A 27,734-nucleotide genomic window follows, 5' to 3' on the forward strand; every position below is an offset into this window, starting at 1 on the left:
CTGCAGTGAGCAAGGTCTAGGAGTTGTTTTTCAGATGATTTGTTGTTCCACAGTGCCTGTCCCAACAGCGAGCGTTGAGAAACTTGCATTCGGTTCCAGGTTTCCCTTGTGATCTTCTGCAAGGCGTGCAGTCTTTCAGTGTCTCGGTTTCACCATTATTTATATATATTGTTTATAAAGTAGCAGCTCAGCTTGTTGTGAGCCCTGTGCTGATATTGATGAGATTTTTCAGAAACTGGCATAAATAGCAAAGACCTGCAGAGCATGGGGGAAGGGGATGTCACCTCCTTTGTATGAGCTGAGACTTATTACATTCCCTTCTTTCTCTTCTCTCTCTTCTTTCCCCCCCCTTCTCTCTCTCTTCTTTCCTCCCCCCTTCTCTCTCTCTTCTTTCCTCCCCCCTTCTCTCTCTCTTCTTTCCTCCCCCCTTCTCTCTCTCTTCTTTCCCCCCACTTCTCTCTTCATTATTACTCCTGGGTCTGATGGGAGCTCTTTCAGTAAATTTCCTTTGCCTTTGCAGTATATTTAGGGTACGAGGAGCTGGAAGATGTAACACAAGATGTTTATTTTTGTTTGTTGGCTGTGTACTATCATATTTACTTCAAACCTAGGCAGTTTCAAACAGTTACACCTAATCTGGATTTGTAAATCCTGATTAATAACATGATTTAGTTTCAACTGTCGTTGATTTCAACACTAATGTAATTTATGCCGTTGTTTAAACTGACATAGTTGTCAGTTATGGAAGTAGAAACCATCCCATTATTAGCACATAATTCTGTATCCTTATTAGAAACATTAGAAACATTTTCCGCTTCTTTGTATATGTATGTATCTCTTTGTTCAAATTATGAATTTATTTAGCGAATGATTGATAAAGCTCTTAGAAATCCTGTTTCCTGGAATTCAAATCAGGTTTCTGTGGGTGATTTTCCTCTTCTCTTTGTCCCATAATAAACTGCAGAGAGAGACAATTTCTCACTGGATTGCAGTTTTATTAGGGCTAAACAGGCTGAGAATTTTTGCTTTAAGATCCATCTGCTTTGTAAACTCGTGGCTTATTTTTTTCCCCATTTGCATCACTAAAACCCATAACGCCGTGGAAATAAGGTGTGAAAACCAAAGTAACGATTTTTGTGGAATATAACGTACCACGAGTAGTCCTTATCTCAGTAATAGTGAAGGTTTGAATATATTTCATAAAATAAGTCATTAGAACTGGATGCAGAGTTAGGTCTATTTAAGGGATATTAATGATGCAGCATTTGGAGATTTGTGGCGTGTGTTATAGGAATTCACCCCAGTGGTCCTTTTTCAGGTAGTATTTGCATTTTAATTTGCATTAGGATTCCTAGATATTTTCTTAAGGGGAACAGAACATACTGAAGTAAAAATGTATAATTAGTGTCAGTGTCAACCTGAGTGGGGATCTTGTGGTGGAGCTCAAACTTTTCATTTATTGCACTGTACAAGGAGCAGAACAGCTTGAGATGATGTTGCGGTGCTAATCTGTAAGTTATGCTGTGATACATCAAAGGCTTTGAGAAGATGATGGGTATGTGAGTAGTTAAATCACCATTACGTAATGGGTGCTCACTAATTAGTTGTGGAACGTGATTGGTCTTGAGTGTTCAGGCTGAAAACTGTAGCGTTCTGAAGATGTTAGAGGAAACAATCTCACCCTTGGGTACAAGAAGCCTCTTTGGAAGTGTGGAAAGATGCCACTCCAGACACATTTAATTTAATATACATTTCCAAATGTGGATTATTTTGATGTGAGCCAGGTCTGAGGCATACGACATTTGTTTTCTTGCTGGGATTCCAGATACCGATGAGCCAGTCTTGTAGGATTAATATTATGTCATCAAATGGCATCACGGGCTCCCAGGAAAACATGGCTTGTCACCGAAGTGCAGTGAAATGATTTCTGAACAATATTTATCCCTTTGTGGCTGGGTGTTTCTGCTCTTTAGTGATTGTGAGTTCTGATCGGTGGTGATTTTTGGTTTCACCCACACTGTTGAATACATTGGGTAGACATTCTGGGTGTGTTCTTAACATACTTGGATGTGGAGATATCAGAGTGGAAGGGGAAGGACCAGTTATTTATTGTGATTGTTGTAGACATATTGATGTGCTTGCGTTTTGGTATACTCTGGATTTTCTTCAGTACCTGTTGGTCTATAGGAAGCTGCTTCTGATAATGAAGTGAGGAATGGAAAACATTTTACATGATCATTTTCCAATAAAAAGGAGTATGTGAAAGACTCAGAAAAGTTAAAAAGTTTTTCGTGATTCTGTTTTTGGTTGGTTCCCTTCCACCCAAAAATATGAACATAAGCATGTGAACGTAGAGACTGATCTAATTCTAAAGCACCTCCCCTGTCCAAAACAGCACAGCAGGTATTAAATATCCAGGGCATTGATGCAACAGTCACTTGAAGTTTGTGCTCTTGTAAATCACATGATGAGAACCTTATAAAAAGGGAAGGCAGTGCTGGTAAGGAGCAGGCAACAATACTGACAATCCAGGTCTGAAAGGCTGAGCCTTCGTGTTACCAAATTTTGGAATCCATCTGCACCGATTTCCAATTCTATCCTGAGTGTGCACCTGAAAGGTTACAGTGAAAATACTGGAAACCAGCTGTGGATGGGACTAATTATTTATGAGCGCGTTTTAACATCAGCTTTTTGTGTTTTCACATCAGCCTTTATATGTTGCTAAGGATTCTTGCTTTTTTTCTTTCTCTTTTGTTCTAGTTTCTCCTTCTAGCTTTGAGAGCATCGCTCTTGTAGAAGAGGATCTGAACGGCGAGCTGATGAACGAAGACATACGTATCCATAGCTGGCCTTGTTCTTACTACTTGGACACCAGCAAACAATGGGTCTCTGGCAAACTCTCCCTGACTCCCGTGGCGATCAAATTTACAGCTGACAAAACCGGGGAGCTTTTGGTCAACTTCCACCTTTCCAGTATCAGCGAGATCAAGAAGGAATCTTCGAATTTAATCTTCAGCTCCCTGACGGTCTTAGAGAAGAGCACCAAGCACTGGTTCAGTTCTCTGCAACCCAACCGAAATGTGGTGTTCAACATCCTCGAGCACTTCTGGAGGGAGCAGCTGCTGTCGAGCCAAAGCGCGGGGGCAGAAGCAGCAGCTTTGCAGTCAACAAAGGGAAAAGAACTGACCGGATTGTTGACCGGATCCCAGAAACGACTGGAGGACACAGCAAAAGTGCTGCATTACCAGGGCGAGCAGTTTGATAACATCATGAGAGGGCTCAACAAGATCGAAGGGGATATGGATGTAGCAGACAGGTACTGTAGCATCTCTGAGCAAAGTGGTGGTTGTGGGATTGTGTCACTTACGCCTGAAATTTATAGGGCAAATCCACGGAAGTCTTTAGGAAATGAAGTTGTTGACTTTCAGGGAAAGTTTAAGCTCATGATGCTCTTTTTGTGGATATGGTTTTTGTTACATTTCTGTATTTCTGTCCTCCTTTCTGTGCGACATCTTTTCACCCTGCTGAAGTTCTCTCTCTCTCTCTCTCTCTCTCCCTCCCTCCCCCCCCCTCTCTCTCTATATATATATTTTTATATATATACACACACACGTATCCTCTCTCCTTCAAATAACTTTTCAAGGCCTTATGAGTTTTGGCTACAACAGGTGGAAATGATAGAGGTCTCCAAAGTATTGACAACCTGTGAGTTTTGAAAGAACAGGCAACCAGTTTGGGGCAGGAGGTGCAAATTAACGTCCCCACTGAAGGGCAGGTCATGGAATTCACATTTTTATTTGATGTCTTAGACTATGCAGAAATGAAAAATAGTGGAAGTTGAGTTATTTTTTCCAGTCCTGGTCCGGGCTGTTTTGCTGTTCTACAGCAAACATAACCACAGTTCTGCTTTTCTGGTGCTTTTCAGAAGAAATGTTAAATATGGCAGACGGGCTGCTGAGTTGTACAGTTTCCTCCAGTTTGCAGGAGGCAACTGCAAGATAATCTTTAATTTAATTAGATTGTACTCCTTTGTGCTTGTAAGTCAGCTCTTGAGGCTGTGTTTTGCATAGAAAGTGTGTGCAGTTGAGGGCTTTAATTTTTTTTATTTTATATTTATTTATTATTATTTTTATTTTTTCTGTGCCCTTTTCTTCTCAAGAACTTACTTCCCAGCCAGACATAGCACCGTGTATTGGGTCTGTGATGTGATGTAGTCAGGAAGATGGTGTAGAAACGGTTCTCCCTTAGTTGTGCTATAAAACTGCACTCGCTGCTTTTACCATTCCATGGAATACACCCTGCCTTTAGATCAAGGTGGAATAAATACATTTTGAGGAAAAAATAAGCAGTGTTGAGCACCATTGAACTGCTGAGCTTCGTCTGCAGAGTGTGGCGGAGAGACAATAAACCGTTTGTGGTAGTTTCAAATAGGCACTTAAACCAGTGTATTAAAAAAAATTAGCATAATAGAATCATGCAATGTCCTGAGTTGGAAGGGACCCACAAGGACCATCGAGTACAGCTCCTGTCTCTGCACAGGACACCCCACAGGTCACACCGTGTGTCTGAGGACGTTGTCCAGTCTCTTCTTGAACACTGTCAGGTTGGGGCCGTGACACCTCCCTGGGGGGCCTGTTCCAGTGTCCAGTACCCTCTGGGTGAAGAACTTTTTCCTCATGTCCAATCTAAACCTCCCCTGGCACATCTTCCTGCCTTGAGACCAGTACTATACAATATATTCATCAATGACTTGGATGAGGGAATAGAGTGCACTATCAGCAAGTTTGCTGATGGCACCAAACTGGGAGGAGTGGCTGACACGCCAGAAGGCTGTGCTGCCATCCAGAGACCTGGACAGGCTGGAGAGTTGGGCGGGGAAAAATTTAATGAAATGTAACAAGGGCAAGTGTAGAGTCTTGCATCTGGGCAGGAACAACTGCAGATTCCAGTATAAGCTGGGGAACAACCTGTTGAAGAGCAGTGTCGGGGAAAGGGACCTGGGGGTCCTGGTGGTCAACAGGATGACCATGAGCCAGCACTGGGCCCTTGTGGCCAGGAAGGCCAATGGGACCTGGGGGGGATTAGAAGGGGGGTGGTCAGTAGGTCAGAGAGGTTCTCCTGCCCCTGTACTCTGCCCTGGTGAGGCCACATCTGGAATATTGTATCCAGTTCTGGGCCTCTCAGTTCCAGAAGGACAGGGAACTGCTGGAGAGAGTCCAGCACAGAGCCATGAAGATGCTGAAGGGAGTGGAGCATCTCCCGTGTGAGGAAAGGCTGAGGGAGCTGGGGCTCTTTGATCTTGGAGAAGAGGAGACTGAGGGGTGACCTCATTCATGGTGATCAATATGGAAAGGGTGAGTGTCATGAGGATGTTAACATTTGGATGTTAATCATTAAATAGTGACAACCAATGATAGGACAAGGGGCAATGGGTACAAACTGGAACACAGGAGGTTCCACTTAATTATGAGAAGAAATTTCTTCACAGTGAGGGTGACACACACTGGACCAGGCTATCCAGGGAGGTTGTGGAATCTCCTCTGGAGACATTCAAAACCCACCTGGACACCTTCCTGTGTAACCTCATCTGGGTGTTCCTGCTCCAGCGGGGGGATTGGACTGGATGAGCTTTCGAGGTCCCTTCCAATCCCTGACATTCTGTGATTCTGTGATTTCCTTGGATTCTGTCATTGGTCACTAAAGAGAAGAGCTCAGCCCTGCCCCTCCTGCTCCCCTGCTGAGGAAGCTGCAGCCCCATGAGCTCTGCCCTCAGTCTCCTTCCTCCAGGCTAAACAAACCAAACTTCAGCTGCTCCTCATCCGGCTTCCCCTCCAAACCCTTCACCAACTTCGTAGCCTCTTCTGGACACTCTCTAGTAGCTTTATATCTTTTTTTATCCAATGTCCCCAGCCCTGCACACAGTGAATGCTCCAGGTGAGGCCTGAGCAGAGCAGGACAATCCCCTCCCTTGCAGTGCTGTGCTGGATGCACCAGGACACAGGTCTCTCGTGGCTGCCATGGACACCGTTGGCTCATGTTCAACTTGCCATCCACCAGAATCCCCAGATCTCTCTCTGCAGAGCTGCTCTCCAGCCTCTCGTTCCCTAGTCTGTCTGTACAGCCGGGGTTGCCATGTCCCAGGTGCAAAATCCAGCACTTGCTCTTGTTGAACTTCATGCGGTTGGTGATTGCCCAGTTCTCCAATTTGTTCAGATCCCTCTGCAGAGTCTTTCTGCACTCAAGACTGTCAACATTAGCCACCAAGTGCTCCCTTTAGACAACTGAAATAAGGCAACTTATTAATCAGACAACTGATTTGGAGCCCATTTGAGATGTTTAACTTGTCGCAGAACTGAATGTGTATAGTAGATGGTTGGTGTCTTAATCAGAATGTTATGACTTTACTATTTAATGATTAACATTCAAACTGAATCATTCTATGCTGTTTCATATGCTGGAAGTTGGATCCAACAGCAGTCCAAAATAGATGGTAAGGTTAAGAGTAGTACTGTAAAGTTTGAAGATACGTACCTACGAGTGTCTTCGTGGAAGCTCTGACACCTGCAGGAAGAAACAAACACAATAAAGTTCAAACTAGTTGTTTTTGGAAGAAGCAGCTGTTTTTAGACGGATATCATGTCTAAAAGAAAGTGTTGATTTCACAACGATTCTGGCGATATTCTCTGTAGCCTTTAATGAAAAGCCAAGATAACTGAAAGCTGCAGCAATAGCTTTTCAAGTTCTGTAGCAATAAACAATGAGCAGGAAAATAAATACCTGCTCATTGTTTTTGGAAGAGAATTTTGTTTTGGGTTAAGATGCACTGGGAGGTATTATTTGTCCTGATGAATCTGAAGAGCTCAGTGCTTTGATTTTTAAAAATGGGAAAATAAAGGAAGGCATTGACCAAATTTTAGCTGAGATTCCTTTTTATCTACGGCATGAAGAGTTTGGCCAGTTTGCTCGCAGGCTAAAACGCAGCCCAGAAGCCATTAAACAAATGGTGTTTTACTTCCACTGTGCTTTTTGGGGAGCTCTAACACTTAGTTTTTTCCCATAGTTTGTGTGTTTTTTCTCATAGAGCTGTGTCCCCTCCCCTGATGCCTCATACAATGTCTTCTGTTAGACTGGTGGCATCTTTTTTCATGTCTCCAACCCGTATAGAAACTGGGGAAGACCATGACTGAAGCTCATTTGATTGTTGCGTATTAGGTAATTTGGACTATTAAAGTAAATAAATAGACTAATGTCTATTAAAGTGCTTTGACTCTTGTTTTCTTCAGAAACTTGGTGAGAAGCAACCACTGGGAAAATATGAAGGACCACAACATTATTCAAGAAGAAACTGGACAACGTCCTCAGACACACGGTGTGAACTGTGGGGATTGTCCTGTGCAGGGACAGGAGTTGGACTCCGTGATCCTTGTGGGTCCCTTCCAACTCAGGACATCCTGTGATTCGATGATTTTGCACCTGGAACAGATTTTGTGGAGAAGGAAACAAACTTGTGTGTCCATTAGTTCAAGGTTGTATAAGTGACACCAGTTTGGTGGTGTCTTTTATAAAAAGAACCAGGCCCCTTTATCTACTTTTGTGTGTTTAAAATTGTGATTAACTTTATCTTGCCTGTATGTGTGGGCTTTTTGGATTATTAATTCTGTTCTTGTGTATGCCTGGGTATGTACAGCTGCTTTCAGTGGAACTGTGGACAGATAAGCAGAGTTGAGCCTGACATGCTAGCAGATGTTCGAGGACCAAAAATAAACAGAAAGCCAGATTCGCCGGTTCATTTTTTAATATATTGCTATTAGAGGATAAGGTACTCCGGTTGCAAATTTTCCTTTGTATATAAGGACCGGTCATATAGTTTGTTGATACAGAGGAGTGACTCCTCTGTGGAAGGCCAGAGAAGTTGGCTGAAAACTTTGTTAGAGCTGCGCAGCAGAAAAATGCGGATTGTAAATCAGACATTGCACAGCCAGGATGTCAGTCCCCAGGGAAAGAGGGGCGGAGACGGCTGAAGGGATAAAGTGATAAAAAATTAAGGCTCAAAGCTATCCAGGATAAGTTACCGCAATGTAAATGGAGGTTTAGACTTGTCACGTTGCAGCTGCTTTTCAGTAAGCGAACGCACGCGCTTTTCTCACGGTGAATATGATGAAGCGAACACATACTGCAGGAGGAATGTAATGACTTTTCGTAGGTTAAGACTCAGGCATAAGCTTTTGGTGCCGTGAAGTATCTCGTAACTCTTTCATACAACACAATAACAGAAAATGCGCTTTTTATTCTGGAGAAATGAGATCAGGTCATTTGTTTCTGTTTAGTTACAGCAGGTAGGTTAGATGTGGCTTTTAATTTGGAAGATGGTTTGTGCTCGCAGAGCCTGGGGCTTTTTCAGACGTTCTTTGTGTTGAACTTCAGTTGAACCTCATAGTTTCAGAATTCAGCCCTAAATCTATCATACTGTGCCATTTCAAATTCTGTTGTTGTAGAACTTTCTGTTACATCTCCTTTGGTCTTTCCCCCCCCCCCCTTTTTTTTTTTAAAGACTGTTGCAGAGCTCCAGACCCATTACTCATGTTTCATGCTATCTGCATAAATATCTGATGTTCATGCTTTAGTTGGGAGTAGATTCTTGGAACAATTCATTCTGCCTCCGTGAATTCAGTGGTTGAATCCCAGTAGGACTTTTTCTGCTTTTCCTAGCAGATGATTTTCTTTAAGTAGGTTTGTTTTGAAGCCGGTGCAGAACTTTGATGGCTGGTAAACAAAGCGTGTTCATTTAGAGCTTCCTCTTTCGTATTAGACTTTGTCTGCAGCCAAATTAAACAGGATTTAAAAATTACAAAGTCTCCTGGAGACGCACTCCAGTTCTCTCATGGAAAATAAATCATTACAAAAAGTGATGCAGATTTTATCAGGCAGTACCTTTCTAGAGTAAACTTTAAAAGCAAATTAAATCAAGCTGACTCTCCAAAATAGCAGTGAAGCAGTAGTACTTTGTATTTTGGTCTGACTAGGCTTGCACCTCTAGGGTTTAAGTCGGTAAAATAGCCTTTCGTAGCATCAGGAAGATCAGTGTTTTGTTAAAGATTTTATTGCGTGTGCTCTGGCTTCATTAGAGGCATCTACTACAAGCACCATGTTGGTGGGACGTGTCTGATCACTGGATAGAATTCAAGGTATTTATGGGGCTCTGCCTCTAACTCCTGTCTAGACCTGGAGAGGGATGTTAACAGGCAGCACAGCACTTGGAAAATCAAACCAAAACCACCACCTTTCGTCTCATTCCCATTATTTTTTTTTTGGTGGAAAGAGTACTGATGAGGCTTGGTCCCAAAGAGATCTGTGATCACGATCCTTTCTTGGGAAAGAGCCCCAGAAAAGGGGATGGAAAACACAACAGAAGGATCACGTCCTACGTATCATTGATTCTTCTGAACAGCCTGTGACATCTTTCTTGCCCACAGCTAATTAACTTAATTGCATCTTCTTGCTTGGAAATAAGGGGCTTGACTCCCTGTGTTTGGTTCTGGCTCTACAATGGTCTTCCCTGGGAGCAGTTCGTAGAATCAGAGAATGTCCTGAGCAGGAAGGGACCCACATGGATCGTGGAGTCCAACTCCTGTCCCTGCACAGGACAGCCCCACAGGTCACACCGTGTGTCTGAGGACGTTGTCCAGTCTCTTCTTGAACACTGTCAGGTTGGGGCCGTGACACCTCCCTGGGGAGCCTGTTCCAGTGTCCAGCACCCTCTGGGTGAAGAGCCTTTTCCTGATGTCCAACCTGAACCTCCCCTGGCACATCTTCCTGCCATTTACTCAGGTCCTATCATTGTTTGCCAGAGAGAAGAGCTCAGTGTCCGCCCCTTGTGAGGGCGCTGTAGACCATGATGAGGTCTCTTCTCAGTCTTCTCTTCTCCAGGCTGAACAAACCAAGTGACTTCAGCCGCTCTTCATCTGGCTTCCCCTCCAAACCTTTCAACAACTTTGTAGCCCAGCTGAATTCCTCCATAAAGTGAGTCTGGTTATCTTTAAGCTAAGGCTAAAGTTTGCCTACAAGGAGGCCCATCTCCTTCAGGAGCTACATCAACACTGATGGTGAGGCAGATGCTGAATGCCGATCTCTGCTGGGCTTTTCAACCTCAACCTTGTACTCTTAGTGTTTTAACTTTCAGTGGGAATTTGGGAGTGGGGGTGAAGCAAAATCTGGCATCAGGCTGAGGTATAAAGGAGCAGGAAAAGGCAGTGGTGATGGTGGCCAAGTGTGGAAGCACTCAGATAAAAGGCAGCACTAGCTGAAGAACAGATGGGTGTAAATTGGCCTGAATAAATCCAGTTGGAAGTTGGATTTCTTACATCAGAACAGTGAGATTCTGGGATTGCTTTCCAACGTGTTAGCAAATGAAAAGCTGGTTTTTGAAGTGGATGGATCCCGGTAAGCTGTGAATAGGTTTGAGGAATGAAATAACAGAGGGCTGAATTCAGTATTAAGAAATCTTTGCGTTTGCAGCAATTTGCTTTGAACTGGTGGAGTAGCACGACCTTCGCTTTGGCTTTCGCTCTCCTAACACTCTTTTCTCCACTAGGTTGTTGACTGAGCTCGAATCTCCTTCTTGGTGGCCGTTTAGCAGCAAGCTCTGGAAAGCGCCATTGGAAACCAAGCCAAAGGAAACTGCCACAGTTTCCGATTCGAAGAACCAGGAAGGAATCATAATTAGAATTCCAGTTATTATCACCCACAGAACAGACTCAAATGTCAAGCCAGGAAAACTCACGCTCTTCGCTTCTGGCCTGGAAATCAGTGACTGCAACTCTCAGGTCATTCACCGCTTTGAATTGAAGGATGTAGATGATATCAGAGTTCATACGCCGTATGAAATCAGCGTCCGTCAGAGATTTATTGGGAAGCCTGACACCTCTTACCGGCTCTTGTCAGCAAAGATGCCAGAAGTGATCCCCATCTTGGAGATGCAGTTTAGCAAGAAGATACAGTTTTTAGAGGATGCCCTGGGATTTGTCGGTGCCACGAAGTCTCCTCAGGTGGATTTGGGGACCTCCATTTGGCAAGCAGGTACGTGGCAGACAAAGCAATCCATCTGCAAGCACTAAGTTTTCCAAGTGATTTTTGAACTCAGAATAACGTATAATATTTACAAGGCAAATCGCCTCCCTGCTGCCCCAACGGTGAGACCATGCTGCTGATAAAAAGCAAGAAATAACTTCTAGGTGACCTTAGACCCTCTTGCCAAGAGGGAGAGGGTCAAGATGATGGCAATATGTGGCCGTGGTTTTAGTTTAGTTGAATTTACTTTCTCCCAAGTCCATGAGCAAAACCTCGCGACTGTAGATGTGAAGCTGAGTGTCCCTCGGGAACCTGGCAGCTGGAACATGTCAAGTCCTCTTTAACATCCAGCTCTCAGCTGGTGTTGTCACTACCTCCACACCGCTTTGTGAAAGGATTAGCTTAATTTGAGTTTCGGCTGCTGGCCTGGATATTAACTACGATGTCGTTCTTTTTCCGGTGGTCACCCATTCGATATTGTGCTACTGTGTGGGGGAGGGTCATTAGAAATCCACTTTTCCCTCCCTCCACATGCTTCAGAGTCCTCTGTCATTGCTGTTTTTACCTTTATCAGTTTATAGCTGGAGACATGTTTATATTAATATTGCCATTGACTTAATTGTACAAAGTTTAAACCAAATTTCTAGTCCAGCAAGTTTTTAAGTAACGTGTGGGCTAAACATCACATCAATTTTCATATCTTAAATACAGTTTTATTGTTCCAGAAGTTCAGGTGTTTGGATTTAGGAGATTTTAGGTCTCAGATTAGGTGAGCGCATAGTTGAATTGTTTTAAGAAAATAGTGGAGACTGAAACCCTTTCACAACAATAAGAATGACATTCCTTACTACTATTACTTCTAAAATTCCAGGGAGGGTTGTATTTTTTTTTCCTTTTGTAATCCAACCCTGGATTCATTTGCAGAGCTGGTGAATTTCTGTCTGTTAGGAATTTCTTTCTATCAGCATGCCTGAATCCTCTTTTTTTCCTAATTGTCAGTGACAAAAGAGCAAATTGGTGGATGGATTTTTTTGCCAACGTGTTAAAAATGAGCAGAAAAATGATACAGTGAAACAGAAGATGAACCTATTTCTGTGCACCAAGCTAAAACTGGACTTCGGCAAGAAGGATAATGTCCTCTTGTTGACAAGTCAAGGGCCATAGCTTGGAAAAGCTTGTTAATTTTGAAGGAAGTAAGTCTTGGGCATTTGGCACTAAAATGTCAGCACAACAACTGGGAGGAAAAACAACCTGCTGGTTTCTTAAGTACCGAGTTATTCCAGCGAATTGGTGTTCAGTTCCTGATGGTCTTAAGACTGGTTACATAAAATAATTGGTTATACAGCCCTACTGTGCTTAATTTCCCACTGCTCTGCCCTGTTTGCATCTGAGTCAGTGAGTTAAGAATATTGCTCTCCTACCCCCACCTGCATTTTTGACTGTTTAATTTGGAAATGGCAGTAAAGAAAACTGGAAGTTATGGAAATCCTGACTTCTCCAGCTCCACCAAAACCCTTGTTTGTTCCTTCCCCGGAGTCCATCGCTGTCTGTTTTCTGTCGCAAGATGGCACTCACGCTCTGTGATTTCACCTCTGGTTTTTTTCCATGCCCACTCACATGGTGGAAATACTGATTTCTCAATTTTTTTTTTCTCCTTTTTCTTTTTGTCCTAAAAGCAAGGGGGAAAAAAAAGTCGTGCCTATTGCACATTTGTATAAGTAAATACCAAAAACTCGCCTTTCCTAAAGAGTTTTGGCTTGATTCCACCTAGAAGAGGAATTTTTGAAGAGTTTTGTACACAGCAGATTATCTGAAAGTATTTTTAGCTGCTTCGCATGTCTTTTCTGACTGTGTTTTTTTGGACCATGCCACATGGGTGTTTAAACACTCAGGACAAAGCAGCGAGGTTTGTTTTATAACGTATTCTTCTGGGCTGGATCAAGCCAGTACTTTCCTAATCAATAATGTCCTCGATAACGTCTAATAACAGCTACCCAGGATTAAAAAGTGCAAGGAATTCCCCAATGCATCTGCATTATAACAATTTAGGGCAGTGCTGTCTCAGTCCTATAGCTGGAGACTGGGATTCACAGGTTTTTATCCCTTTCAAGGCTGCTGAATTTTTCCTGCTTACCCCTATGTCCGAGTGTTCTCATTATTATGAATTTCTAGCACTTTGTTCAGAGGTTTAGTAGCTTCTTGTCCTCACGTGGTGGCAGCGAGTCTCACAGTCCAGCTGGGTGTAACACGAAACAAAATTGCTTTTTAAACATTTCTTCTTTCTATGCAGTTCTCTGGCTTTTTTTTTTTTAAACTAGAAAATTGCTGGAAAATGCCAGGTCTTCTTCCTCACCCCATTCTTTTCGTGCGCCTTTGTCATGTCCCCCTCCTGTTCTTATCCTCAGCGAGATTAATGGGGTGATACGGATAGATTTCTTGTTTTTAATGAAATAATTAGCGTATGGTGACACTCAGCTGATAAGAAACATAAAGAATCTTGTCTGGCTGTTTGCTGCCGTAGGAAGGTCTGTCATTCCCTCCCCATTTTATTACCATGACATTAATTTAACCAGAAACGGTGTTTTTCAGTGCCTGATTCTTAGCCCACCGGAATACAGAGAGCATTTGCACAGAGTAAGACTAGCACAGTGAATGACTCGCTTGTCTTAAATCTTGATGGTGTCTGAGTCCAGTGACTCTCAGGCTGATAACCGAATAATTCTGGGGATTAGGAGTTTGCAGTAATTACTTGAGAGGGATTTAGGGTTTGGTACTTGGGTTTAGCTTTTGTCTCCCTTTTCACGGGGAGGTAATGCTATCCAAAGCGCTCGGGTGTGCACCGTCTGCCTAGCCAGCTGGGCACCAGCTTTTCAACCTGGCGCTGAGCTCTGGCATCTCATAGACTTTCTGTCCTGATGTCCGTAAAAACCGCTGTCGTTATCCTGTGCTGGGTCAGGCCGCGGTAGAATGATCTTTCTTCTTGCTGCCTCTTCAAGTGGGAGAGGTTTGGAGAAGTTTGAAGCATCTCTAGGAGCCAAGATGTGTGTCTCGGGTTTTTAGCACCCATCTCCATCAGAAATAACAACTTTTCCTTACAGCACATCCCTGCTGCCCTGCTGGGTGGTATCAGATCCTGCAATAGGAGCTGATGCTTTAAATAAAGGACAGGTGGTGGTTTTGCACAAGGGATTGTGTCCACGCTGCTTGGCTGGGGGTGGCTGTTAACGTCAGCCTTGTCCTTCTGTTTCAGGGGTTTGCTGGCTTGACTTTTGGGCTCTGTCCATGATCCATCACTTTCAAATTCTTTAATTAAAAATAGAAGAAGCAGCAGCAGGTGGAAAATCATCATTTATCTGATTGGGAGTGTGTTGCTGCTGATTTGCTCTCTGTTCAGATGAATCCCCACAGTCCAAAATGAGCCATTCTCCAAATGTTGCCTTTAATAATAAGTCATTTCTCAGCAGCCAGGTTACCTCCAGGTTAGATGTTACACAAAATACAGCTCAGATCCGTTCTAGAAGAACACACCCAAATGGATAGGGTTGGGTTGGGCTTCTCTGAACGTGGGTCTCCCCTCGCAAACATCTGTGGAGCAAAGCCGAGGTCAAGCAGTTTGATACTAGCACTGGTCCTCCCCGTTACACAGAATGACAGAATCACAGGATGGTTGGGGTTGGGAGGGACCTCTGGAGATCATCCAGTCCAACCCACCTGCTAACGCAGGGTCACCAGAGCAGATCACACAGGATCATGTTCAGATGGGTTTGAATGTCTCCAGAGAAGGAGACTCCACACCCTGTCTGGACATCCTGTTCCAGGCTCTGGCACCTCAGAGTAAAGAAGTTTCTCCTCATGTTCAGATGGACCCTCCTGTGTTTCAGTCTGTGCCCGTTGCCCCTCATCCTGTTGTTGGGCACCACTGAACAGAGTCTGGTCCGTCCTCTTGACACCCAACCTGGAGATATTTATAAACATTGAGATCCTCTCTCAGCTTCTCTTCTCCAGCTGAACAGCCCCAGCTCTCTCGGTCTGTCTTCGTCAGAAAGATGCTCCAGACCCCTCAGCATCTTTGTAACCCTCTGCTGGACTTTCTCCAGTAGTTCCTTGTCCTTCTTGAACTGGGGAGCCCAGAACTGGACACAGACTCCAGGTACGGCCTCATCAGGGCAGAGCAGAGGGGGAAGATGAACCTCCCTCGACCTGCTGCTCACACTCTTCCTCATGCCCCCCAGGTACCGTTGGCCTCTTGGCCACAAGGGCACACTGTTGACTCATGGTCAACCTGTTGTCCACCAGAACTCCCAAGTCCTTCTCTGCAGAGCTGCTTTCCAGCAGGTCAACCCCAACCTGTACTGGTGCCTGGGGTTGTTCCTCCCCAGCTGCAGGACCCTACACTGGCCCTTGTTGAACTTCATCAGGTTCTTCTCTGCCCAGCCCAGCCTGGCCAGGTCTCTCTGGATGGCAGCGCAGCCTCCGGTGTGTCAGCCCTTCCTCCCAGTTTGGGATCATCAGCAAACTGGCTGAGGGTGCACTTGGTCTCCTCATCCAGGTCGTTGATGAACAGATTGACCAGGACTGGACCCAACACTGACCCCTGGGGAGCGCCACAAACTAGGGGCCTCCAACCAGGCTCTGCACCATTGATCACAACCTTGGGTACAGGAGATGTCAGTCTGACCACAGAATTTCTCTTGCAGCCACGGGACTTGTGGGAGGAGTGTTGCAGCCCAGCTCTCCGGTGGGAGGCAAAGAAGGGATGGATGATGACCAGGTTCAGCTCCAGAAGCAAGAGAAGATCTCCCAGGAAGAAGCAAAAGAGCTTAAAAAGGTAAAAGTTGAGATAACTCTGTGTTGTTTCACTCGCTCTTCTTCCTTAATAATGTGCATTTTTTATCATCAGAAACGTAGGTGTTGCTGTTAACAAAATATTCCTATCCCAAAATCTAACAGTGCATATTTTAAAAATATCAACCCTGTGATTTAAAATACACTGATAACTTTATATTTGTTTTTAACTATTTTGAAGGAGTCAGGGATTATCAGCAAAATCTATTAAGTGGTAGGATTATAAGCCAAGGAACATCTTTAACTGTAACCTGATTTTTCTGAAGATTAAGGAGCTTGACAATGAAATAATTTTCAGCTTTTTTGTGTTTTCCCTATGCTATCTTATTCTTTTTAGAAAGGAGTGGCAGTTCTATTTGAGAAACATCCACAAAGCTAAACAAAGTGTTTTTAAACATACAGAGAGAACTTGTAGTTAGGAAGTATTTTTTTTTTTCCCAATAATTACTGAGCACAGAGTAATCATTATTCCAGTCATTAATCATTTTAAGATACATGCCATAATTCCTATAAAACACCTATTCCTTTTCCTTATTAGGAATCACCACATAAACACACAGTTTTAGACCAAAACGTGCTTTTGTAACCAAAATATAACCAAGATCTTTTAACTGCAATATCTTATTTGGGCTTTTTCAAAAACAAAATGGGCTGTTCACCCTTTAATCTTTCTCCATTCTCATCTTTTAAAGAGCTTATTTCCATGATTTATCGTTTTATCAAAAAAAATAAGAAGAACATTTTCTGAAGCAGCATTGACCTTTTGGAGGATTTTAAAGGAGAGTATTTTTCACTCGTAGTTGTACAAATATCATTATTATTTGTGCACACATCCACTTGGTTCAGCTGTTATGTGTTCATAGGGGCTATTTGTTCCTCCCTTAAATGTCAACTTTTCAGCACTATAATTATAGTTTTCACTATAATTCTGATTTGTAGCCAGACCCCAAAAAAATCTGAATAGGATATGAAGGGTTGTTGGTCATGGGCTACAATTGAAGACACATTTTGCTACACCTTGTGAAATAAGCTCTCCAGGAATTGCTTCCCCAGAGCCAGTTACTGATGGTTGAGCACCAACCTTGGTGTCACCAAAGCAGTTGGCTGCGACTGGAGAAGTGGAGGAAACGTAGGATGGGGAATTCAGCAGCTTCCAACGAGCTTTGTGAACGGGGAACGAAGCTTCTCATCTCGAATGGACTGTTAGCTCTGCGGCTGCTCCCAGAAGAGCAGCTTCTTCTCGTTGCTCTAAAGCACAGGGAGAAACAGCTCAGGATGTTTCGGTTTTGTTAGGAGAGAGCGCAGTGATGTTTAGAGGGGAAGTGTGAAGATGTGGAGGTGACGGAAAGCGTGATCAAAGCAGGGAGTTCCTACCAGTAAAAGCAGATATAAAAGATGTGGAGACTGGGGATTTGTTCTGACGGGGTTCAAGGTAAACGCCCTACAAAGCCTTTCAGGTGTTGAACCCCTGAAGGCATCAAGGTTAAGATCTCGCAACTGCATCTGAGCAGAGTATTTAATGCTTACCTAAGGTATGTCGAGGCTTTATCTGAGGTTATATTTGATGTAGTGTTTTATAGTTGAGAAGGGGATTAAGTCCATGAATAGAAAGCAGGGCAAGGAACCAGGAGCTTTGTCTCGTTTCCAGCTGTGTGGCCCTAAGCAGTCGGAGGTGAGCCAGGGTGTGGGGTGCTCCTTAGAATTGCAGAATCATTTCAGTTGGAAGAGACCCTCAGGATCGAGTCCAACCATAACCTAACCTAACTCTAGCAGTAAACCATATCCCTAAGAACCTCGTCTAAATGCCTTTTAAACCACTCCAGGGATGGTGACTCCACCACTACCCTGGGCAGCCTGTTCCAATGCCTGACCACCGTGCTGAGATGTAGCCTGCTGCTTTGTCCTTTTGTGTCCAAACATCTCATCAATAGCAGGGCCTGTTGCGATAGGACAAGGGGTGATGGTTTTCACAGAATCACAGAATGTCAGGGATTGGAAGGGACCCCAAAAGCTCATCTGGTCCAACCCCCCCGCCGGAGCAGGAACACCCAGATGAGGTTGCACAGGAAGGTGTCCAGGCGGGTTTGAATGTCTGCAGAGAAGGAGACTCCACAACCTCCCTGGGCAGCCTGGGCCAGGCTCTGGCACCCTCACTGTGAAGAAGTTTCATCTCATATTTAAGCAGAACCTCCTGTGTTCCAGTTTGTACCCACTGCCCCATGTCCTATCACTGGTTGTCACCGAGAAGAGCCTGGCTCTATCCTCGTGACACTCACCCTTTCCATATTGATAACCGTGAATGAGGTCACCCCTCAGTCTCCTCTTCTCCAGCTCCAGAGCCCCAGCTCCTCAGCCTTTCCTCACACGGGAGATGCTCCACTCCCTTCAGCATCTTCGTGGCTGCGCTGGACTCTCTCCAGCAGTTCCCTGTCCTTCTGGAACTGAGGGACCCAGAACTGGACACAATATTCCAGATGTGGCCTCACCAGGGCAGAGTAGAGGGGCAGGAGAACCTCTCTGACCTACTAACCACCCCCCTTCTAATACACCCCAGGATGCCATTGGCCTTTTAAACTAAAAGAGAGGAGATTCAGGCCAGACATGAGGAAGAAATTTTTGACGCTGAGGGTGGTGAAACATTGGCCCATGTTGCCCAGAGAGGTGGTGGATGAACCATCCCTGGAGACATCCCAGGCCAGGCTGAACGGGGCTCTGAGCAACCTGAGCTGGTGAAGACGTCCCTTCTCATGGCAGGGGTTGGATTAGATGAGCTTTGAAGGTCCTTCCAACCCAAAGTATTCTATGATCATCAAGTCCAATCGTTAACCTAACACTGTCACTAAACCATGTCCCTAAGAACCTCATCTAAACATTTAAGGAGGAACCTTCTCAGTTGATCTTGTGAAGCTTTAAAATATTCGTGTAGGAGCACAGAGGGACAGGAAAGGAGCAAGTGGAGCATTTAAGCTTTGTCTGTGTGGCTTCACACCTGTCTGTGTATGTGCCTCGCTGTGTATACATAGAAATGGGTGTGTGTTCACACAGACATGCAAAAGTCACTGAAAATCTTAAGCCTCCAAAACTCTCTCCAGTTGGAGGATGGGAGTATCTTTGGGTATATGGTGGCAGGATGAAAGTAGAACATCCATTTTCTGCTTCCTATTTGACACTATGATTAAATGACAAACTGTGCTCTCCTTTCCTCCTTCTCTCCTTGCCTATAAACCAATTTTTAGATCAGCAGTTTGAGACAAGGGCTGCCTTCATCTCTACAGGGATTGATCCAGTACTCCTCTAAGTAGAGTCAAAACACAAGCCACAACCCAAGAAGTCAGCTGTTGTTGCTGTTGGATTAGATGAGTTTGGAAGGTCCCTTCAACCCCAACTGTCCTGTGATTCTGTAGATGGGCAGTACATTTACCCTGCAGCAAGGACTCATCTTTCTTTGATGCTGTTGCTCCCAGAGAACTTTGAACTGCTTGGATTCACCTCCCACCTTGAGAATGAGCAGGATGATGGTTAATCACATTTGCAAAGCATTTAGAGGGAAAAGGGGGCAACAGTGACAAGATGTTTGTGACATCACATGTCCATGAATGAATTAAAGCTATTCAAGGTCCTTACGTTGGTAACTACCACATTTTTGGGAGCAGTTTCCTCTCTTGAGGATTATGATATTTTAGTCTTAGGTTATATGTAACACAAGCACTTGTGTTTTGATTTTGTTGTTGTTTTAAACCAAAACAAACAAGACCAAAAATAAAATCACAAAGCCAGAAGGGCTTGGCTCTGTAAGAAAGAGGGATTCGTGATGAACAGACAAATAGTTGTTGCTCTTCCTCTCTCCTCAAAGTACTTGCGGTAATAACGGGAGATGTTTTGGAACAGGAATTGTTGAATGATACTAAATTTCTTCCATTAGAGCTGGAAGCCCTGAGCATCTGCAGCTGAGATTGGATGTCTGAGTAAAGGACCTCACTGGGGGGATGTGCTCGAGGTGTGGAATTCACTAAATTCCAATTTATTTGGCCAAACCAGTGCTTTCTAATATCTGAAACCGTTCCTGCCAAAGAATTGTTGCCCTGATGTTTATTGGCTGCTGATCACGTATGCCATGAAGAAGGAGGTAGTATTAAGGAATTTAATTCTGTAACATCTGCGGAAAAAAACCACACATGCCAGTGCATATCTTTGTGATATTTGCTTTTTTGCTCTCTTCTTGGGTCTAGATGGTTTCGCTTCAGTCCTTTGCTACTTTCAAAGTCTCTTCAGTGTTTATTTACCCTTTTATCATGCCCTTGTCTCAGGAAATCACAACCGTTAGGTCAGAGAAAAAGCGTTTTGTTGAGGAACTGTTCATTCCAAGTGCTAAATACCAAATTTGCTCATAGGATGGCCTTGTTCCATGGCCTATAGCAATCCACAGGCAACTGATCTTAACAGACACGTGTAATGACCATGGCCTGGATTTATTTTTTTGGAAGGCACAACACAGGGAGAGAACTGAGGTCTTTACAACTAACACTTTGTATTTGCTTGTGTGTAAGTTAAGTATTTAACGGTACTAAAATAAAAGGTGGTAGTTAAGCCTGTGGAGCTGTTTGAATATTTTTTTTTTTTTCCCCAGACAAGGCCAGTGTATGTGAATGGAACCATAAGTGCTTAGTACTCCCTGAGAGAGTAAATAAAATCAGATTTCTGGATCAGTCTAAGCAGAAATAACAGGAGAAACCAGCCACAAAGGTGGTAAAAGTGAGTGTTCCGTACTGTGCTAACAGCCAGTGGCTCAAAAGAGCTGATGCTTTAAAATTTGTCTGCTTTTTGGGAGCTTCAGATCCAAGGGTCCTGCTGTCTTGTCAAACTTGCCTATTCCAGTGTTTTCAGGCTCTCTCGGAGCACAAAACTTCTGAGCACTGATTTTCTAGAGCGGGCAGGAGCACTTTTGCTAGTGGTTGGTGTAGACTTGGAGTATCCGTACACCAAACGCAACTCTGGGTCAAGCAGAAGGAACATCTGTGCTTTGTGTAGCCCCAGGCAAGTACCGATAGCAGCAATTCCAAACAAGAAGCATGTTAAAACGGCGCAAATCCATAGGTGTATATATTTTTTGTTTGTTTTTTTTTGTTATGGCAAGTTACACTTGTCTCATGAGGTGTTGACAAATGTCCTCTAGTAAACTGTGCTGCGGTGGTTTAAGATGTTTCTGCTCTTTGCTGTTTCCCTGCCCATTTCCTCGTCCAGCAGGAGAGGGTGTGAACAGCCCTCTTAATATTTTCAGTGCGAGATCACTCAACTTGTGGATTTGAGCTGATAAGGGGATCATGATTTGAAATAGATTAGGTGTTGTCAGCCCTTCTTGCTCTCCTGCATTCAGTTCAGCACAAAGGTGAAGCACCGTGTGAAATCATAACAAATTATCACTGTCAAAACCTCCGTTTGCACCCCAGTCCAGAGCACCGCAAATGACAGTTCTTTGTTTCTTAATAACAGATGATTTTGGCTGGAGAAGCTGCATTCAGGAGCCATTTGTAGGTTATATCTGCTCTGGTTGCACAGGGATAGTGGAGTGGATCTCGGGGAGGATTTCAGGGAGTTCAAACTACAGCTGTCAATATTCCTGCACAACAGCACTTCCTGTGTTTTATTTTTACTGCTGGATATTTGGTGTGTTGAAATGGTAGATGGTATTTTACAAACTTTAGCTAAATCGCATTATTATGTGATATTATTATTATATGCATTATTACTCCAGGTCTCTGTTGTAAGATGTTTAGGATACAGTCTCTGTGCAGTGCCTGACACTTGGGATTTAGGTGTTCAGCTGCTGTGGCAAAGCGATAAAGTATTAGGACTAAATACTGAGCAGGTTCATGGGGTGAGAGTCCTCTCCTGTCATTCCATTTGTGTCCATGTCCCGACTTTCTCCAGTTTAAGTTGGTTGTTTGGCTCTCACTTGAGCCAAAGCACAGAGAAACGGGCAGCACTCCCCACGCGGGTAAATAAACCAGAGCAGATGAATCGGGACCTAAACTGCTATATCTAGGTGCCCATAGTCTACACGAGAACTTGGGGTACGTGGCTTGGATGGACACCTCTTCTCCCAGCAAGGCCCAGGTTGAACATTCAACACAGGGTGGATTTGGAGAGCAGTGACAAATTCGCTTCCTTGTTTTTTTTTTTTTTCTTACAGCGAAAAATGTGTGCATGGGAATATTAGATAACTTGCCTGAAATCACACAGAAAATCTGTGGGAGAGCCACAGAGATAAATCGAACTTTCCAAATTATAATCCGGTGGCATAAATCTGAGGCTGCCTCAACGTGCGATTGACCAGTGCCTGAGAAAATATGCCTTTAAAATGCGTCTTTGATGGGCTTGTACCTTGCTCTTTGGCTTTGCGTAACAGATAAGAGTTTCACGCAGAGTTTTCGTGTCTTGGTTCACCATCCAAATTATATGCTGGCCCAAACGTCACTGCTGGCAGAACTGGAGCAGTGATAACTAGATGTCTTGCCATCATTTTGCTTCGCAAAAATTGCGACCAGCACAGGCCAGACTTCAGATTCTAGTAACTCTTTCCAGCAAGCTCCATGGGCTGTACTGGAAAAGCATCTTAACCATTTCAGGTCCCGTTGGATTGAGTAGCAGACTGAACAGCCGAAGATGCTGACAGACAAAGGGTTAAGGGGTTTATTACCAGACTCTCGTAGGCAAAGAGAATTAACAGATGAAAGTGAGCCACTTGCCTTTAATTTTTGTGTGTGAGTAACCACATCATCAGTACCCGCTGCCTTGCAAGGCTGAGCCTAATTGGCAGGTGAACTGAGCAGAGCCCTGTAGCTGACCCAGTTTTCATTTTACTGCTTTCCTATTTTAAAAGCTTTTCTGTTCTCAACAGTTGTGTCTTTTTCTGTATTTTTAAATGTTGAGTATGCTCTAATGAATGCGAAGCCTATCAAAAATAATATGGTTCGAAACTAAAACTGTTTTCTTGGTACACCTGGGCCTTTTTTTTTTTTTTTTTTTTTGGCACAGTTTTGATTTACAAATAAATTGGGTGCCTCTTGGAGAGATGGGGAAGTGGCAATGTCCCTTCTTATTCTCTACATCCTCTCATGCCAGCCCCAGCTTTGCTGCATAGATCTCTTGGAGGCTTTCACTGTGTGTCTCTGCATTTACCTTCTGTGCTCGTCTCGGTGGATTTCACAGCCTGAGATGTGCTTGGTGAGGACACGGCTCAGGAAAGCTGAACTTACCACACTGGTGAGAAACCTCCAAAAGTTTGTGCTTTGCTGGAGCAGAATGTGATGGCCAGAGGAACCATTCTGGAGCACACATTAAGCCATAGAATCATAAAATCGTTTTGGTTGGAAAAGACCTTTGAGGTCATGGAGTCCAACCATTACCCCACCCCTGGCACTGCCCCATGTCCCTGAGAACCTCATCTCTGCATCTGTCCAACCCTTCCAGGGATGGTGACTCCAGCACTGTCCTGGGCAGCCTGTTCCAATGCCCCACAGCCCTTTGGGGAAGAAATTGTTCCCCAGATCCAACCTCAACCTCCCCTGGCGCAACTTGAGGCCGTTTCTTTGTGTCCCTGTCTCCCCTCAGCTCCTGTTCTCCAGGCTGAACCCCCAGGTCCCTCAGCCGCTCCCATCACACTTGTGCTCCAGCCCCTCACCAGCTCTGTTGATCTAGAAAACATCAGCAGACACTTCTGATTTTATTTGGCTGTGCTGGAAAACAAATTTTGGGATGCTCGTGGGTAAAACTTTTTAGTAAACTTGCTGAAAAAATGTCAGTGTGGACCTTCTTTAAATCATCTGCAAACGATGAAGCAAATGCCTTTAACTGCTATCCTTTAGGATACGCTGAAGAAGTGAGGTCTTTTCTCTCTCAAACTAGTGTAAAGAGTTAAAATTTTACTGGAGTGGAGGCTGAAACCTTGAATTTTCTCTCAACATTGAAGCTGGTCTTGCTCTTGGTTTGTTGGAGCGGACCAGAAGAACTTCAGAAATCTTTTTCCAGTCTTAATTCTACTGTGACTCTGAGAATGGTAGGAGTCATTCCATGTATTACAGCACTGGCTATTTTATTTGATATATTTATGTGTATGTTTATATCTGTAAAAACATATGCAGAAGAAGCTCAAAGGAGGGATGGAGGGAGAGTCACCTCTGAACATCCCATTTCCAAATAGTAAAATTACTCCCTCAGGAGAGGCAAGACCTTATTTCAGACCCATGTCCTGGATCATCCACACGGTAGTTCTGATCGTGTCATTTTTCTCTTTGGTGCGTATCCTACACATGTTGATCACCTCCAGCTTGGGGAATTGGTCCTTGCTTTCCTGTTACAGTGAAAGAACTTGAAGTGCTTCATTTGCGATAGAAACAGAGGGTTTTTTAGCTTGTGATTTTCACAAGAATAGAGGATGGTAGATTAAGTTCGATCCGTGGTTGGTTTCATATTTTTGCTTTGGCAGCCGAATTGCAAAACCTGTTATTCACACAGCTGGATTTCTAGCTGCTTGTGACTTAAGGAAAGAGCTGAGAGATATTTTACGAGATAAATCCCACTACTGTGGCTGACGTCCAGCTTTAGTCGAAGCATTTTGTCTGTGCGCAATTCCCCTGCCGTTCCAGCCAGATCTGATGTTCCTCGCTGCTTTTCTCAAACCAGTAACTCACAGAGCTGCGAACGACGGGGTTGCTGCGGAATTCAGCCCCATGTGTGGGTAAAGGGGCTTCTGATGTTTCACAGCAGCTTTTTGGGGGGTCTGATTGTGTCTATTCTAAAAGGAAAACAAGAAAATAGAGTTTGCCAGTTGTTTTGGAAAAAAAAAACAACACATAGAGTACAATTATTTTCCTGTATTTTACCAAAAGCCACAGATTTATTTTGTTAGGCTGCAGTTCTGGTATCTTCAGGAACGTTATCTGGATGCTCATGTACAACAGCAGTTGGTGTTAGGGGTAGCGCTGGGATAATTTTCTTTCTTGGAGAGTTATTGTTGCAATTCATTGGACGAAATGCTCTTATTAAGCAGGATATCTGTGGATTTTGAAGGAAGCAGATGGTGCAGGCCGGCAGAGACAACCCCTTTACGATCTGAAGTGACCGAGAAACTGGATTTCCAGTCAGTGTGATGTGGTGCTTCTGAATTTCCCTCTGATACATCCGAGGGAAGGCAGCTGAGGTTTGTCGATCAGGCAGGTGCTTTTCGGTTCACACAACCAGGCGTATTAAGGGAGTAGCCACAAGAGGGAAGAAAAGGCAACGGTATAACTCACGCTTTGGGCTGCTGCTAAAAGGAGCTGGTGTTACAGGGTGAGGAGTTAAGATGGATTTTTTTACTTGTGTTGTTTGGATCTCTGCTCTTGGACTCGGTTGTGTGAACTGATGGAAAATTAAAGTTGAGCAGGCCCCATAAGTCCGCGTAGGGTGTTATGGATGTCTCCTAGCATTAAGAATGCATCAGCCTGGCTTCTCCTTTCACTTCAGAAGCTTCTGCCCCATTTGGACCAATATCTATTGGCTTTTTCAGGCAGCAGGTTCTTCTTGCAATCTAGGGGCAGCTCAGGGTGTTTGCTCGCAGTCCCACACACAAACAGTGATTTTCTAAGTGTGGTGTAAACTGGTCGATGTGTAATATAACGCGCGCAGCCCGGAATAGAGCTGTAGCCAGCGCGTCTGTTGTTTCTCATCTCGGGTGCAGCCTCAGCCTTGGCCGCCTTGACGTCCCTTCGTACCACACCACCCTCCAGCACCTAAAAAGTTATTTGTTATTTTGCCCAAGACTCACTTTTTCCTTCTGCTCCATCTTTCTTCAGTGTATTGTAGTTAAACAACTTTTTCCGTCCTTTGACTTGCTCCCTGCCTGACTTTGGGTTCCAAATGTGCACAACAAGCTCCAAGACATAGCGATACCAAGGAGATAAATACAGAGCCTGCAAAAAGCTGATGTTTACACCGATTTTCTAATTTATTCCCACCCCTGTATAACCCTTACATTTCAGATATGATTTTTCTGGGCTTTAGTTCATTGTTTAGTTCATCTCGGTTCAGCTTATTGGAGCAAGACCTGTGTCTTTTCACCAGGGCAGAGTCCCAACAAATTATTTAGTCCTTTAAAGCGATGAACTAACTAATTGCCGTGGGTTTATTACATTTCTCAAAGAACCGGCTGGTCAATCGCTGAAAGTTCTGAGTCTTTTCTCCTGGCAGATCCTACAGAAGCTGAAGGGCCTTGCCTTGGAGACAGAAGCCGAGCTGGAGAGACAGGACGAAGCTCTCGATTCCATCACTACCTCCGTCGACCGTGCGACGCTGAATATCGACAAGCAGAACCGCAGAATAAAGAGACTAACATAGCGCCCACGGGATGGTATTGAGAGGAAGAAGAGGATCAGGGAACTGTATTTTTAAAGTTGTTTCTTTAACAGACACTTGGGGAGGTGGTTGCGATATTGTCTGGAATGTGATGCTGCTGTTGTCGAGTTCCTGAGGGTTTTGAAAATGTTTCCAGACTTGGGTGATGTTTGAAGACTGTTTTAGGATTAAAAAAGCCAAGACTTTTTAATTGCGGTGAAACAAGGATAGTGGATTCCTTACTAGAGAAAATCTGTAAATATGAAGGGATGTGATATAATCTAAATCAACTTTTATGTGGTTTTTTATGTTGCTGCTTTTGAAAGTTTTTTGGTTTTGTTTTTTTACTGCAACAGGGAAGTGAAGGAGAAATGAACTGCATATGAGACCACTTTAGATGATTACAGCTTATTAATTCTCTCTCAAGGTCTTTCTTGCAAACACTTAATAGCTGAACTAACGGCCAGATGTCCAACTGCAAATCACTGAGGCGCTTTATTTTTGTAAGTTGATGCCGATGGTGATAAAACCTTGTGTTCCCTGAGCACATAGTTTAATAGGTTTCAATCGTGGTTTTTATATACTCAGAAATTTTATAAGAGTAGTGAAGACTTAGTGGCCACAACTGTCTGTTGCCATGTCCTGGGAAATCAAGAGAAGAAGGTTCATGTGCGTGTATTGGTAGAGGCATCAACTTGTTGGGCAGATTTTTTTTTTTTTTTTTGTCATTCGATAAATGTTTTGCTTACTGAAGTCACTTCTAAAAACTAAGTGTCAAAGTTCAGTACATGCTTCTGCTTTCCAAAAAGGGACTGTTGGTCTTTGGTGATCATCGGCACGTTTTTCTGTGTTTTATTTTTCCCTTCTAAGCTGCACACATAGTGAAGGAATAGATTTTGGAGTGGAGAAAGCAATTTTCTTCACAGACTAATTCATTCAGTTCTTGGAGTTGACTGTTTGTATCCCTCACTTGCACACAGGGGATTTTGTATCTTTGGTAACAGTCTGACGTGGTGTCCTCAGAGCATCACGAGCATCTCGTTCACTTAGTGTGGTCCCTAAATACCGTGTTGGATCTGGGCTGCCGCATCTCAGATGTTAGTAGAAGGTCTTGTGTCCCTTCTCTGTCCTTCATTTTCCAGGGATCTCCCTGCTCTTTGTCTCCAGGTCTCTAAATGGGAAATTCATGAGTTGTGTGGAGCATCGTGTGGTGTTTGGGGGTCTGCTCCAGGTTCATGGGCTGAGGGCCCTATGGTCAGAGTTGTAGACATCTGTATAATATTTTATAGTTGTGGCGCATCTGCCTTAATCTTGGGACTTTTATCTATTTGCACTAACTGGTGGTGAAGCATTTCAAGACTTCTTGTAGACCTATATCTCTAAAATAAAAGAGAATAATGTCAGTTGTTGTCTAATAGGTTTTGTTGAGTTTACAATTGGCTCCATCGAGA

General features: G+C 43.8%; 1 protein-coding gene across 1 annotated transcript in view; it reads left to right on the top strand.

The window, feature by feature from the left end:
• SNAP47 (synaptosome associated protein 47) overlaps positions 1–26,386 on the top strand; it is a 31,114-nt gene extending 4,728 nt beyond the window's left edge. Inside the window, exons 2-5 of the mRNA XM_065628801.1 lie at positions 2,761–3,316; positions 10,592–11,076; positions 15,765–15,895; positions 26,140–26,386. Coding sequence (XP_065484873.1) covers positions 2,820–3,316; positions 10,592–11,076; positions 15,765–15,895; positions 26,140–26,286 — 1,260 coding nt within the window. The 5' untranslated portion in view covers positions 2,761–2,819 and the 3' untranslated portion in view covers positions 26,287–26,386. The remainder of the gene's footprint in view (positions 1–2,760; positions 3,317–10,591; positions 11,077–15,764; positions 15,896–26,139) is intronic.
• Positions 26,387–27,734: the final 1,348 nt, after the last annotated feature.

The sequence above is a fragment of the Caloenas nicobarica genome, chromosome 2 (assembly GCF_036013445.1).
Source record: "Caloenas nicobarica isolate bCalNic1 chromosome 2, bCalNic1.hap1, whole genome shotgun sequence".
Classification (NCBI taxonomy): Eukaryota; Metazoa; Chordata; class Aves; order Columbiformes; family Columbidae; genus Caloenas; species Caloenas nicobarica.